This window comes from Macrotis lagotis, chromosome 4 (assembly GCF_037893015.1).
Source record: "Macrotis lagotis isolate mMagLag1 chromosome 4, bilby.v1.9.chrom.fasta, whole genome shotgun sequence".
Classification (NCBI taxonomy): Eukaryota; Metazoa; Chordata; class Mammalia; order Peramelemorphia; family Peramelidae; genus Macrotis; species Macrotis lagotis.
This window is the reverse complement of record NC_133661.1, coordinates 211,254,758-211,270,798: the sequence shown is the minus strand read 5'-3', so window position 1 is coordinate 211,270,798 and position 16,041 is coordinate 211,254,758. Positions and strand designations below refer to the sequence as shown.

The 16,041-nt window shown below is 33.3% G+C and overlaps 1 protein-coding gene across 7 annotated transcripts in view; it reads right to left on the bottom strand.

The window, feature by feature from the left end:
- HECTD1 (HECT domain E3 ubiquitin protein ligase 1) overlaps nt 1-16,041 on the bottom strand; it is a 113,866-nt gene that overhangs the window by 37,313 nt on the left and 60,512 nt on the right. For all 7 annotated transcript variants that reach the window (XM_074235367.1, XM_074235369.1, XM_074235368.1 and 4 more), the window contains 4 exons: nt 12,918-13,052; nt 11,790-11,936; nt 10,892-10,986; nt 9,942-10,047 (listed from right to left, as the gene is read on the bottom strand). In XM_074235367.1, coding sequence (XP_074091468.1) covers nt 9,942-10,047; nt 10,892-10,986; nt 11,790-11,936; nt 12,918-13,052 — 483 coding nt within the window. The remainder of the gene's footprint in view (nt 1-9,941; nt 10,048-10,891; nt 10,987-11,789; nt 11,937-12,917; nt 13,053-16,041) is intronic.

Below are 16,041 nucleotides of genomic sequence, written 5' to 3'. Positions count from 1 at the left end.
TAGCAAGGACTATCAAAAAAAAGTAAAGCTCACACAAAATATTAATTGCTCAGAAATTTCACATAATTTCAAAAGGATTAACATTTTATATAATAACTTCATGAGAGTAATTGTGCATTTTGGCTTATCATTCCACATCATTCCATGTGTTTTTACAATTAGCAACTGCATGTTAGTTTTCCATATAGTTCTCAAACAGAAATATAAACTACATAGTTAACAAAGATTACAGACTTAGTTTCAGAACTAGGCTTCAATAGCTGACCAAAAAAAATATTAAGTACAGATAGTATTTACAAGCCATCTCACATTTGTAAATCGACCGTAATACACGTGTGTTATATAACTAGGTTACTCTATGTAATTTTATTTGCTTTCATTATTAAGACTGCATGTGTCTAGAAAGAAAGGACTCTCTTATTCATCTTATTGTATTTATCTTTAGCATCAAGAGAGTAATGACATATCTGCAGTTAACTCTGCAAGTTATATTGTGTTGAAAGGGCAATAATAATCCTTTTGTTCCATTAACTCTAAATTTTATATATTTTGACAACTTCTTCAATATCTATACCAGAGGATCTGTCCTGGAAAGCAATGACCCAGTACTGTGTCATACTATTATTCTGGATTACAGATCTCACATAGAGCCCGATCAAAAGACTAAGAAAAATTGTGAAGAGCTGAGTCTTAAACAAACCCTAACAAAAAACTAGGTTCTCATTCCCATTCCTAAGTCTATGTGAAATAGCCTACAAGGAAATAAAGTAACAAAAAATATAACAATAAACACAAATTCTTCTTCCATGTAAGTCACGTGTCTAGACTGGACATTAATGAAGCCCTAGAAATTATTCATACTCTTCTCCCTAGACAAATTCCTTCTCCAATTCCCTCTTTTGCTAACCAATTTAGCCCCATCACCTTTTAACAATGAGGAAATTTTGTTCTTCTACAAGCAAATATACAATATTCTCTACTTTGTTCAAGAATTTCTTTCACCTATTCATCTTCATTAAAACCTGATTCTCTGCTAAGAATAATATTTCTCCTAAAACCCCTAGATCTTTTTATTTAACCTGAGTCACAACTCTAAAAAGAATCAACCTAACTTTGGTCCCTACCTCTTCCTATTTCTGCTTTTTTCTTTCTACTGAACCCCATCTCCTTTACAATCAATACTAACTAACCTTCAAGGCCCAGCTCCATTATTACAGGACCTGGGTTCAAATTCCAGCTCTTCACCTAAGTGACTTGGGACAATTCATCTAAGACCTCAGTTTGTCTTCTGTAAAATGGGAGAATAAAACTAAAGGATCCCTATGAACAGACTGGAAAAATGATCCCCAAAGTCCTACTGAAGTCATGACTCCATGAATCTTTCCAAGTAGAAATCTTTCTGTCTCTCTGTCTCTCAATCCCTTAACAAAAAAATACTAGATTGAGAAGATAAAGATCTGAATTCTATTCTCAATTTTAATAATTTAATCATGTGACATACCTTGGGCAAGTCATTAAATTTTCCAATCATCAATTGCTTAATCTTCCTATGTCATAGTGTTTTTGAGGACCAGAAATAAGAATACCCTGTAAAAATCATTCTGGAAAATATCAAGTGCTGTATAAACATGATAACAATGTAATTTTGAGGTTCTATAGCACTTCAAATCATAATTGTCTGTGTACTACTTACTGACCTTCATAAATTTTTAAGAGCTCCCTTTTCAGACTCAGCAAATAGAACATAACGGAATGCTCATTAAAAACTTGGTGAAATAAAATAATACATGACCAGGTAAAGAGAAGGCCTACCATCAAGAGAGAAAAGCATATGATTAAACTTTCTTTACTTAAATTCTACTACTTGCAACCAGGACTACTTTTTCAAATGCATGTGTTAGTGTTCAACTGTATGTCGATTGTCATATTTTTTTTAACCTCTCATTTTTAAAGGACTTTAGATATCATGAAACACTTTACTTGTTATTTCATTTGTCTCTGACAACTACCAGGGAGAGGTGGGGAGATAATCAGTATTAAAATGACTTGCCCAGACAGACAGTAAATGTCTGAGGCTGGATTTGAACTCAGACCCTCTTGACTCCAGGGCAAGAGCTCTAATCACTGCACTATGCAGCTGCCCTCCAACAATTCTTTTGTAAAGTAGGCATAACAATATTGTTTCTCATTTGCAGGTAGGAAATCAATATCAAAGTAGTTAAACAACTCATGGATCACCAAATAGCAAAATTAGGAAAGAGGTAAAGTTTATTCTTACATTCTCTCTTGTTCTATTACACCACAATGTTTCCTTACACAATAACTGCAAATTCCTCAGGAGGCACAAGTTAATATAAACTTGCCATCTCTCCCAAAGGCATGGAGATATCTCTCTACCCAAACATATAACTGGCTTTTAAGGGAAAAAACTGGTTTTTGATGTAATATAATGCATACATCTGTCATCTAAACTCTTGAATTTGTATTATTTTTCTTTTTTTGAGGCAAATTTGCTACCATTTTTCTGGCAATATTTGGCAGAGAATTGTACTGAGAGGTAGCAGGTACCAAGAAAGGACAGATGAAGAACCTAAGAATTGGTCATTGGGTCTCCAAAGAGGCAAACTATTCTATTCAATGACAGATATTTTAAGTGTACCTAAATGATCATTTGGAACCAAAAAAAGGGAAACTACTAAAGAAGAATAGTTAGGTACACAAATACTTATTCAGTTCTCTAAGAATTTATTAATACACCTATATTAGAGACCAATGTAAAAAATGAAACATAAAATAAGTCACTGACCCTCAAGGATCTTAAGATTCTAATGAGGGGAATATAACAAAAAAGGCAAAAATAATTACAGTGTTTCTCCTCTCCTCAAATTAAAAAGTAGGAAGAAAAAAAACTTTCCAAAGGGAGTACGTGTATAAAAGGGAATAAAACTTAGATTGGGCACAAAGCCTCAACTCAGGAACTAAATAAGTTGAGAAGTAAAATTCAAGAAGATATCAATTCAAAATTGTAAGTTTATAAATCTCCACAAAGGAGATAAACTCCCTAACAACTATAAGTAGTGATTTAAAGGAAAAAAAATGCATTAGCCACAAGGTTCACATAAATATATAAAAGAAAGCAAGAGATAAAAAATATATAAGTTCTGTAGGAAAGTACTAAAAGAATAATTAACCTAGGAGAGTAATAAAGTTTACTCAAGAAATGGAAATCTCAGAAAACCAGAATGTATCACACTTAAAATCAATCACTTCCTTAGAAAACAGAAATTATAACAAAAAAATCAGGACTGAGAAAAATAAATGAAAATGTAAAATATATAATCTTATAAATAATTGATGGGAAAAACAATTTGAAAGAAAATTTAGAAATAAATGCAAACTACCCAGACCTTTAAGAACCAGAGGGCAAAGATAGAAAGACTTCAATTACCTTCTGAAAGAAATCCCAAAGGAAAAAATTTCAGGAATCATGTAATCAAAACCCAGAGTTCCCACATTTAAAAAAACCACAAAAACCATTGTAAGCATTCAGATAGAAGCAGCTACAAAACAAAGGGACCAGAGTCAAGTCACACAGATCTACAATGGAAAGACCTTAGAATATAATAGTCTTAAAAGTAAAAGAACATAGGCTTATGACAAATAATATCATACTCTTCAAAGTATAATCCTTCAAGAGGAGAGAATGGATCTTTAACTGAATAGAGAATAGTCCAGATCTATCTAAGAAGGAACTCTTAATTGCAAACACTAGAGTCAAGAGTAAGCTAGGAAAATAAATGTAACTGGGTATGTTTTCCTATGATTTTGTAGACCTGATGATATAGTAATAGAGGGAAAAGAAAACACTATTCCTTGAAAACCGTAATGATTTCAAAGGATACAATGGGAATTAAATTAGAAAAACATAATATCTAAGGATGGATTGGTTCTATTCTGAGAGTTTTTTAAGAAGGGGAAAGTGAAAGAGTAAAAAAGAACAAACTAGTGTGGAAAGGAAGAAGAAAGGGAATTAATTTGCTATTTCTCATAATTAGGCTATGAGCCAAAAATAAGTTGGCAGACTTGTCCTTCATTCTCAAAGAGGAACAAAATGATATCACTTATGTTAGAGTCAAGTTATGTGGCTGATTAGATCAATACAAGCTCAGAATGCTCTTCAACAGGTGGGGTACAATTAGGCTGGATTCTCTAAATTTGCACATCTTGAGCTTCCTGGAACCTACTACAATTATGCCTTGCTGACAGAGTAAAGTGTCTTCTCTGCAGAGTGCACACATACTGGGAAGTCCTGTGCCAGTGTCTCCCATGTCAAACAATCAACTCCAAAGTTCTTAAGAGACCATGAGAGTGTCTTTTTCTGACCACCAAGTGAGCCCCTTGTAAAATAGCTTTTTGGCAACCATAGTTTGACACTCAAACAACGTGGCCAGTTCATCAGACTTGTGTTCTCTGTAGTAGGGTTTGAATGCTTGGCAGTATAGCTCAAGAAAGGATCTCAGTGTCTGGTATCTTCTCCTGCCAGGTGATCTTGAGAATCTTTCTAAGACAAACAAAAGTGATTCAGTCACCAGGCATGATGCTGGTTACCAATAATCTAATAACGAACACATGGCAGAAAAAATCTTTGAGGGAGGACATAAGCAACAGCAATGTTACTGTGGACATGCTGAATCCTAAGCTGCTCATAGTGTGGGTTATGACGATGAAAAATTAATAAATTTCTTTCTCTTCAATAGCAATTGCCATTTTCTCCTCTCAGGTTGTTACATGCCTCTGTTTGAGGCTGATAATCAAAATGCAAAAGATTTTCCTTTTTTTTTATACACACACACGCACACGCAAACAGATGCACAGTCAGCCAGTCAGCCAGCCAGTCTATGCTTGGCAGTTCTGGTATCTTATCCTCCAAGTGATCCTCAGAATCTTCTTAAGACAATTCAAATGGAAGCAATTCAGTTTCCTGGTAGAATGGAACTGGTACACTAACTGGATTTCATAGGCATACAACAATAAGGTCACACCACAATGTCTCTCTAGATCTTCAGTTTGGAAGTTATTCTAAAATCTCTTCTTTTCACACTTCCTTTAGAGTCTCACAAACACTGAGCTGGCTCTGGCAATATGTGAATCAAACCTCATTATCAATGTGTACCTCACTGGGGAGTACCCTGCCAAGGTAAGTGAATTTATCCACAGTATTCAAAACTTCTCCATTTGCATTAATCAATGGTTCCACATATGGATGGTATGGTGCTGGCTGATGAAGCTGATGTTTTCTTGGTATTAATTATTAATTAATTATTAATTATTAGACCAAAATCAGCACAAGCAGCAGAGAATCGATCCATACTTTGTTGCATCTCAGCTTCAGAGGCTGCATTGAGTGCACAGTCATCTGCAAATAGATCATCATGCACCAACACTCCCTCCACTTTGGTCTTGGCTTTAAGCCTTTTCAAGCTGAAGAATTTGCCATCAGTGCAGTAGCTGACCTTGATGCCATGTTCTTCCTCAGTGAAGGCATTTGATAACATTACTGAAAACACCATGTTAGAAAGCATGGGAGAAAGGACACATCCTTGTTTCACTCCACTGACTACTGGGAAATCTCAAGAGCATCATGCACTATCCAGAAGCCAGGGCAAGCACGCTGCCATGGAACCAAAGTACAATACTGATGAATTTCTCTGAACAACCCAAATTCTGACATAATTTTCCACAAGCCCTCATGACTGATGGCATCGAAGACCTGGGTCAGATCTACAAATGTGGGACATAGACCTCTGTTCTCTCTTTTGGCATTTTTTCCTGCAGTCATTGGGCAGCTTGAAATGCAGCAGATGATCTTGGCTTCTTTGATGTCTCATCAAGCACTAAGCACTCCATAGTGCTTGAGCTGCCTTTATGGGTGCTTAAACAAATTGTTCTCATCTGTCCATTCCACCAGGGAAGTCTTCACATGTTAGGGGTAGTCACCCCTCTAACTCACTACTGGGTTTGAGACCCCTCTGTTACCCTCAAGCTTGTTCAGCAGCTGACCAGAGTGTGTGGCAGCTGTATATGCTACAGCCAGCTGGAGGCAGAAAAAGAATTTACAAAGGAGAGGAGATACTCTTATCTGAAATAAACAAGGAAGGCTGACTGTGTGTGGGGGAATACACACAAATGGAGCAGCTTGGTACAAATGCCTCAGTCCCAAAAAGGAAACAAATGGAGTTGAAGCAGTATAGTAAAGAGGTTGCAACAGCAAGAAAAGAATAATTAAAAACAAAACAAAATAAATTTTCCAGTCTTGAAAAAAGGAATTCCAATGGGAAGAAAAAAGAAAAGAACTATAATTTAAGGAGGTATCCATCAGTTGAGAACTACATAAACAAAGAATTATGGCATAGTAATAAAATGGAATATACCATACACTAAGAAAGAACGAAAGAGATGATTGCAGAGAATCAGAGAATGAACTAGTGTAAAGTTAATTAAATAGAAGCAAAAAAAAAAACTCCCAGCTTAAACAAAGACAAAGAGCATTCTAAAAAGAAATAACTTGTAGATTTAAGAATTCTGATTAATGAAATGATCAACCATATCTCCAAACCAAACATTATTTGCTTGCTTGGGCAGTAGAGAGATAGCAATGCTACTTTAAAAAAAAAAATAGGAAAGTTAAAGTAAGCATAGACAAGCAGGACTTTTAAAGTATAAGATTTATTTTATACAATTTTAAAAAGTGATAAGAAACAGAGATTCAATTACATATGTAATACTGTATCATGCTGCATGGACAAAAATAATTCTTGGTGTTTTAAGTTCAATTTAACAAGTAACTTCTTAAAAAGACTACTACTGTAAACCCTGTCTACTGACAGGGGTAACAGGATTAGCAGTTGTAAATATGGGCCAAGAAATTGTGAGTAATAACATAAGAATATGTGATACAAGATTTAGTCAGAGAAATGCCAGAGTTTTTTTAATTAGCTTAGTAAAATATTACTGAATAATGGCGATATCCAGTATGATGTTCCTTTCTGTGACTAGGTCAGGCAAATTAGTAGGTAATGGAATTTAAAGTGACTATGAAATTGAGAAGTGAATGAAATCAGGCTGTCAAGAAAATTTAGGACAGGGGTGGCTAGGTGGTGTAGTGGATAAAGCACTAGCCCTGGAGTCAGGAGTACCTGGGTTCAAATCTGGTCTCAGACACTTAATAATTAGCTGTGTGGCTTGGGCAAGCCACTTAACTCCGTTTGCCTTGCAAAAACCTTAAAAAAAATTTAGGACAAAAGAAGATTTTTACATGGGGGGGGGGGGGGAGAGGATCACAGCCAGAAGAGAATCACAGCTTGGGATGAAATGACAATAGAGTATTCAATGATTATTTTGCTTGTTTTCTCTGACAAAGAGAATGAACTTTGTACTAGAAATGAGAGAATGAAAATGGTCAATAAATTAAGAAGACTAAAACTCTTTAAAGAATTTAAGTCACTTGGATCAGATGAACTATCAACTAATTCCTCTACCAAAAAAATGGCAGATGTGATGATCAGTCACTGTCAATATCAAAAAGATGGTGGAGAAACCAAAAAGTACACAAATCTTTTTTTTTACCAAAAAAACTGTTAAGAGAATAGACAATAGAATACAGACCCATGACCTTGACTTTGACTGATGGGAAAAATTAATACAACAGATCTTTAAAGAGATAGTTAAACTTTAAAAGGAAGGAAGGATAAAAAAAGATCTACCATGGTTTCATCAAGAACAAGTTATGCCATATCATATTTCCTTTTTTTGATAGGGTTATTAAACTGACAATCAAAAGAATGTTGTAGATGTAAGTTTACCCAAATCTTAAAAGAATTTCATAAAACGTCACAAATTATTCTTGTGGCAGCTATATAGAAATATGAACTAGACAATACTACTACTAATGTATTCAGAACAAACTAAGTTGCTGGACTCAAAAAGTAGCCATTAATGACTGAATGTCAATTTGGCAGATATTTTTAGGAGAGAGTCCTAGGGACTTATACAGGACACTTTCCTGAATAAAGATAAAAGGTCTATATATCAAATCTATTCATGATACAATGTTTAAAGGGATAACTAAACCACTCAATGACAGATCTAGGATCCCAAAAGACCATGTATGACAAGCTATAGTATTGAGCTCAATTTAAGAAGATGAAATTCAATAGAGACAATCACAAAAATTTAGGAAATCAAGAGGGTGATGTGGGCTGCATTAAGAATTGCCAAAGCTTCCAAAAATAAGCTGTCAAGCAATCAAGAATCATTTTATCAAATACCTAACTAAATGTTTCAGGTATAGTGTTAGGAGCTGGTAGTACAAAGATAAGAAAATTGTTTCAGGAAAAGCTCCAATTAAAAATTGTCAGGTGAACAGAATTTCAATAGTCTCCCTCCCTACTCTATGCCCTCACTTTATTTATTCTGTTTAGTTATGGAAAAGACAATTGGATCCAAAATGGATCCAAAGGAAGAAATTCTATAAGGCCAAGGAATATGAGTACATTTCATGTGAAGAGCAGCTGAAGGAACCAAAGCTATTTAAATCTGGAGAAAAGAAGACTCCCAGAGTATATAATATCTGTTTTCAAATATGTGAAAGACTGTCAATTAAAGACAAATTAGAGTCCTCAGGAACAAAGAACAAGTGTCAAAACAAGGGTCAAGTTTGCATATGAGGAAAAGCTTCCCAACAATTAGAGTACCCCAAATAAATGCATTATCTTGGGAGGTGATGGGTTCCTCCTGCTTAAGATCTGTTTGAACAAAGGTGAGATACTCATTTTTCAGGTATGTTATATTTTTGGTTATGGGCTAGATTAGAATGGCTGCTAAAGTCTCCTTCAAATAATTCTATTAAGTATCAGACCCTTAAAAGAACTACAATGAAAGGTATAAAAAAGGGATATGGACCAATTACAAAGATGAGATTAAAGATTCACTGAGGGGCGGCTAGGTGGCACAGTAGAAAGAGCACAAGTCCTGGAGTCAGGAGTACCTGAGTTCAAATCCGGTCTCAGACACTTAATAATTGCCTAGCTGTGGGCCTTGGGAAAGCCACTTAACCCCATTGCCTTGCAAAAAAATGAACAAACAAACAAAAAAATATTCACTGAAGTAAATGTACCTAAAGGAACTGAACTTGAATAAAGAGACAATACAAACTCATAAGCAGAACACTAAGAATTACTATGACTAAAGTGCTTTGTAAAATGTAGAATAGTTTATAAATATGAATTATAAGTTGTTAAAAGTCTAGGATTAATGGAGACTCATGAAAAACACTACAAATGCAGCTAAATGACAAAAGGATTTTTTTTACATGCTTGTATTCAAGAAAGGAAAAAAAGTGGAAAGTTCAGTATTTGTAAATATTAGTTTAATGGAGATAGGTAAGAAACAGTCAAAACTATTCAATTCATAGTTTGTCTTAACTTTCTCCAGAAAGGAAAACAATTTCAAACTGAAAAGGGTGTAACAAACTTACAAATAAAAATACATCTATATGTATTTCAAATAAGTCAACTCTCAGCCCAGACAAGTTATGATCTAATGTGCTGAAAGAATCAATAGATATGATCTCTGAGCCATGGCTGGTAATTACTGCATAAAAAGATTGCTGAGGAGAAAAAAAATTACCTCTTAAATCCAAGAACCTAAATCTAATTATTTGTATCTTTTTTTGGTAGTTAAAAAACCATTCCTTTGTAAATATTATTGAGGAAATGAAAGTACTAATATTATAGCAATTTACAAAGAGGATTTGAACCTGAAATAATTTAAGGTCTTTGCCAAAATCAATACTGTCAATCAAATGTAATTAAGAACAAACCTTTAAACAAAAGTATAGGTGGTTTAGCTTTAAACAATCACCATTTGTGCTCTAGGGTTACCTGGAGATTATATGTAGATCCTGGAGTATCATACAAATGGAGAGGTAGACGTTCAATAGATTCTAGCACCGCTATTAACTTCCGAATTAATGCAACTGCTGGACGGCTATCAAGGAAAAAGTAATTGTTAAAAAAGAGTATAAGGATTTCAAAGTATCATTTGAAAAAATGATAAAAAGTATAATTACATTAAAAGATTTTTTAATAGCGATTACCCTTGGATAAAGTAATAGAAACTGAACCAAAAGAATTAATTTATAAAGGAAAGATTAAAAGTTAAATATTTTGGTTTATTATTTATCTACTAAACAATGTGAAATCATATTTTATTTTTGACAACTTAGAAGAAACAGAGGCATCTATGAATATTTAACTTTATTTCTTATAGAATATTGAATAGGCTTTAGTAATTTGAATTTTTCTGTTGTCAAAGAAAATCCATCTGGATCAACTGTTTCCACTGTGTAAGTATATGACTCAAAAAAGGGTTTTGATTTTATTAAAGAAAAGATTAAAAAAATCCATATACTTTGTTTAGTATAACATTTATTAAGCACCTACAACAAGACATGTTTGAGTATGTAAAGAATATTACCTAAGACTGCTATGTTGTTCTAGATAAAAAGTAAAGAATATTATCTATCCTAAGACTGCTATGTTGTTCTAGATAAAATCACTCTCCCTTTTACACAAGGAAATTGAAGTTCACAGCAACTAAGTGGCCTGCACCTGCTCATGTGGCTAGAAAATACCTTTCAGAAGCAGGACAGGAACTACCCAATTCTAGGCAAAAATTCTTTCTACTCTACAGGAGACTTTTTTTTTTAACATAGTCACAGGAACAAGATACCTAAAATAGATTTTATTCACATAAATTGAGGGCAAATAATACATATAAACTGTTTAAGAAGCTGCATTATTGTGTGAACAAGAAAAAAAGTGGCTTTTACCTTTCATCATCTTCATTTTCACTGAAAGCAGTCTTGAAAACATTGATCCTCTCAACTAGCTGACTACAATCTTGTTTCACCTCTAAATCCATGCTCTAAAAGAAAAGCAATCTTATTGTATAGCAAATTGTAAACAGTATTCTTTCCTCATTTGGGGTAGTGATCATATTCATACTTGCAGAAAATTTGTTTAATAGACAATTTATTCTATTCAGGATAAAAAATTCAATATACTTAAACCTCCAAAATTTTTCTATAATCTAAAGGTTCTTTAATTACTTATAAGAGAGTCCTCCTCACTAAATTGACATTAGTGAACCAATAACTATAAAAGAAAGGATAAAGAAACTAAGGGATGATTAGATTTTAGAGAAATTCAAAACAGTGATCAACAAGCAACACATGATTTTGGTGAGAGTCAAAAATCATCGTGAATTTTTTTTTAAAGAAACTTCATAAGCTGATTTTGAGTGTCACAGGTAAAGGAAAAATCAGCAGCTACACTTTTAAGTGCTTAAAATTTACTAAGTTTAGGATTGATTGGTTTCATTTACCTTTGTCACTACATGAAATGAAACAAATTAGAACAAACTAGATTAAAAGATGACTTTTCAAATACTATTTCAATTATTAGGAAAAGGAAAAACTATTAACAATGAACAATAAAACAAATAAAAATCATTAAAACTGAAAAAATAGAGGTCAATAAATTTATTTATGAATTTTTATTTTACCCAACTTTTAAAAATCAAATATTACAAAATTTACTGTTTTTATTATTTTGGTTTCTGAGGATGCTCTGGCAAAAATCTTTAATATAGAAAATGAGAATTTAAATGTATTATTAAGTGATTCAATTTACTATAGCTTTTCCACTAATTTTCAGGAATACACTTACATTATTTAAAACTGTAAGAAGTGCTTGCACCAAACCACTACTACACATCTCATATGGTGAGATAGTATTTTCATCCTTCAAGAGTACAATTAGGTTTTCCAAAGCAGTCTTCATTAAATCTCTCCAAGTATTCTCACTCTCAATGCACTAAAGAAAAAAACATAGTAAGTAAAGGAATAAATAAGTAGGGTCAAAAAGTTCCTATTTTGGGGCGGCTAGGTGGCAAAGTGGATAGAGCACCGGCCGGCAGTGGAGTCAGGAGTACCCGAGTTCAAATCCGGCCTCAGACACCTAATAATTACCTAGCTGTATGGCCTTGGGCAAGCCACTTAACCCCATTTGCCTTGCAAAAACCTTAAAAAAAAAGTTCCTATTTTAATTTATATTTCATCTTCCCTGTAATAAATGAATTTTCATTTGAATAATGAATAATGGTGATATCCAGTATGATGTTCGTTAACATTAAAAAAATTATTATACCATAAAAATTATTAGATTTAGAGAAATTCAGGGGAAACTTATAAGAACTAATACAAAGAGAAATAAATAGAATAAATCAATTTCTAGAATGACTAAAACAATTTAAAAGAAAATAATTGTGAAAAATTTCAGAATGCTCATCAATGAAAATTCCCTAAGAATGATACAAATCATGACTTCTAACACTTGCAAGAGAGTAGATGTTAGATACACAGAACGAGACAATTTAAGACCGCCAATTTTAGTTATTTGTTTTACTTAAATACTTAAATCATTACAAAGCACAGCTTTTAATTTGGAGAGGAGGTGTGAGGGGGAGGAGAGTATAAGGAAGGCGTTTTGGTGGATTAGTAATAATAGATACCAAATGAAAAATGTGAATCAATCATTTTTTTTAAACAATGAAGAACAAAAGCATATTAAGAAGGGAACACAGACAGGTAGAATACTGTTAAGATGTTTTATCTGGTAATACTTGGGGGGGGGGGGGGAAATCCAAACTTTTATGTAATGTAAGACTCTTAGTTTCATATGCAATCTTCTTTCCTGGTCTTCATCTGGGAACACATTCACCTTTATTGAAATCTGTTAAGTTTGTGAGGAAAAAAAGCAAAGTCTTTATTAAAGTTTATTAATTATTAAACTCACTTGTCTGTTTGTATGAAGTTCCCAGGATGATTCTAATTGAGTTGCTATATTTCGAAGTGTTACCACTACTCCCCGAGGCATGCTTTCAACAGCTTTAAAGTGATCGTCATATAAATCTCTGGCCATAGTTCGTACCTACCAAAGAAAAAACAAATAAACTATTTTTAAACCACCTTTAATAAATTTACCTCATCTTTCCTTCACTCTTCATACAGTATTAGAGACTTAATATAGCCACAGAAAAGCTTAAAAAATATTCCATCACATTTACTCATGCATAATTCCTATTGTAAATGTAATGAGTAGCAGCAATCAAACATATTACTAAGCAAAATAACGGTTGGAGTTATTTAACTTATTTAACTTAATAATACAATAATAATTTAACTTCATAACTTTTTTAGTTATTAAGATTCTATGCTCTTCTGAAAACAAAAGCCTATTAAGGAAAAGCAAAAAAATCTGTGGTGCATGAATGTAACTGAATATTGCTACGTGATACTTACAAAGACTACAGAGGAAAATAGAAATTTATATGAACTGATGCAAAATGAAATAAGTACAAGGACGAAAGCAATTTATGCAATAATTACAACAATGAAAATAGAAATTCTGCCACCAGCACCAATAGAACTGAAAATAAAAGCTAAGAATGTTATTAATGAACAAGCTTGGTCTCAAAGAATAGCTTAAAAAATCCATCACCCTCCCTTTGAAACAAAGGTGGGAGGACATAAGACTACTTTATAGAATGTCAGACTTAGATGATGTGTTCAGTATTCATTAATTTTTTCTCTTGGTTTTTTTTAAATAATAAATGGCTCTCAGCAAGGAATGAGAGAAAATGGAAGATAATATAAACAAAAGTATCAATAAAACCTTAACATTTATATCTATTCTATTAAAACTTTAAGATGTGCTTACTTCTCAATCAAACTATATAAAAGCTATATGAAGGAGGAGGAAAAAAATTTCACTAAAAAGACATTAGATCCCAAAGGAAACCTAAAACATATTTTCTAAGAATCATCCTATAAAGAAAAGTTCTACAAATGCAAACCATAGACTGCAGTCCATGGAACCATGCAGAATCAATGTTGTTGATTTTAATTATAACTAAAAATAATTTACACAGGACTTCTAATGTTAAGAAGAAAAAAATTGTACCTATTTTTCTCTCCCAACTACCACTTAATAAGATTTTTTTAAACAATCTTGTTCCACATCAACAAAAGATTGTGTAAGAGATACAATTTAATATATCACAAAGAGGATCATTATCATAAATATGGAATAACAAAAACTATTAAAATACTATGCTAAAAAGGGGCAAGTAGGTGGCATAGTGGATAGAGCATTGGCCCTGGAATCAGGAGGACCAGAGATCAAATTCAGCCTCAGACACTTAATAATTGCCTAGTTATGTGAACCTTGGGCAAGTCACTTAAACCCCACTGCCTTAAATAAACAAATTTTTTAAAAAAATGCTATGCTATAAATCCTCAAGTTTTCTATATATGACTAGCAAGAAACAGCAGGAAGAGCTAGAAAGAGAAATCCCATTCAAAGTAACCTCAGACAATATAAAATACCTGGGAGTCTATTTGCCAAGGCAGACTCAGAAACTTTTTGAAAACAATTATAAAACACTTCTCACACAAATTAAATCAGATTAAAATAACTGGGAAAATATCAACTGCTCATGGATAGGTAGAGCTAATATAATAAAAATGATAATTCTACCAAAACTAAATTACCTGTTTAGTGCTCTACCAATCAAAATTCCAAAAATTACTTTAATGAGTTAGAAAAAGTTAACTAAATTCATATGGAGAGATAAAAATCAAGAATTTCCAGGGAATGAAATGAAAAAAGTGCAAAAGAAGGTGGCCTTACCAGATCTAAAAATTATATTATAAAACATCAGTCATCAAAACTGTCTAGTATTGGCTAAAGAGAGTGGTGAACCAGTGGAATAGATTAGGTGCAATAGCAGGAAATAATTATAGTAATCCACTGTTGATAAACTCAAAGAGTGCAGCTTTTTGGGATTAAAAAACTCTCTCTCTCTCTGATAAAAACTGATGGGGAAAATTGGAAGTTAATTTGGAAGAAACTTAAGATTAGACCAACACCCTATATCAAGATAAGATCCAAATGGATACAGGATTTAGACATTAAAAAAAACAATACTATAAGCAAATTAGAAGATCAAGGACTAGTTTATCTGTCAGATCTATGGAAAGGGAAGCAGTTTATGACTAAGGAAGAGGAGAACATCACTAAAAACAAACTAGATGATTTCAATTACAATAAATTAAAAAGCTTTTGCACAGATAAAACCACTGTAACCAAGATCAAAAGAAATGTGGTAAACTGGCAAACAATCTTTACAACTAATGTTTCTGACAAAGGACTCATTTCTAAAATATACAGAGAACTGAGTCACATTTAACAACAACAAAAAAAGCCATTCCCCAGTTGACAAAGGATATGCAAATGGCAATTTACAGATGAGATCAAAGCAATCCATAGTCATATGAAAAGTTGCTCTAAATTATTATTTATTAGAGAAATGCAAATTAAAGCTTCTCTGAGGTACCACCTCACACCTCTCAGACTAGCCAATTATGACTAGAAAGGATAACGATCATTGTTGGAAGGGTTGTGGGAAAAAGGGGACACTATTACATTGTTGGTGGAGCTGTGAACTCATCCAACCTTTCTGAAGAGAAATCTGGAACTATGCCCAAAGGGCAAGAAAAATGTGCATACTCTGATCCTACAATACCACTACTGGGTCTATACCCTGAAGAGATGATGAAAAAGGGTAAAAACCATCACTTGTACAAAAATATTCATAGCAGCCCTGTTTGTGGTGACAAAGAATTGGAAATCAAGCAAATGTGAAACCTGGAGAGATCTGCATGAACTGATGCTGAGTGAGATGAGCAGAACCAAAAAAACACCGTACACCCTAACAGCAATATGGGAGTGATGATAACCTTGATGGACTCGCTCATTCCATCAGCACAACAATCAGGGACAATTTTGGGCTATCTGCAATGGAGAATATCATCTGTATCCAGAGAAAGAACTGTGGAGTTTGAACAAAGTTCAAGGA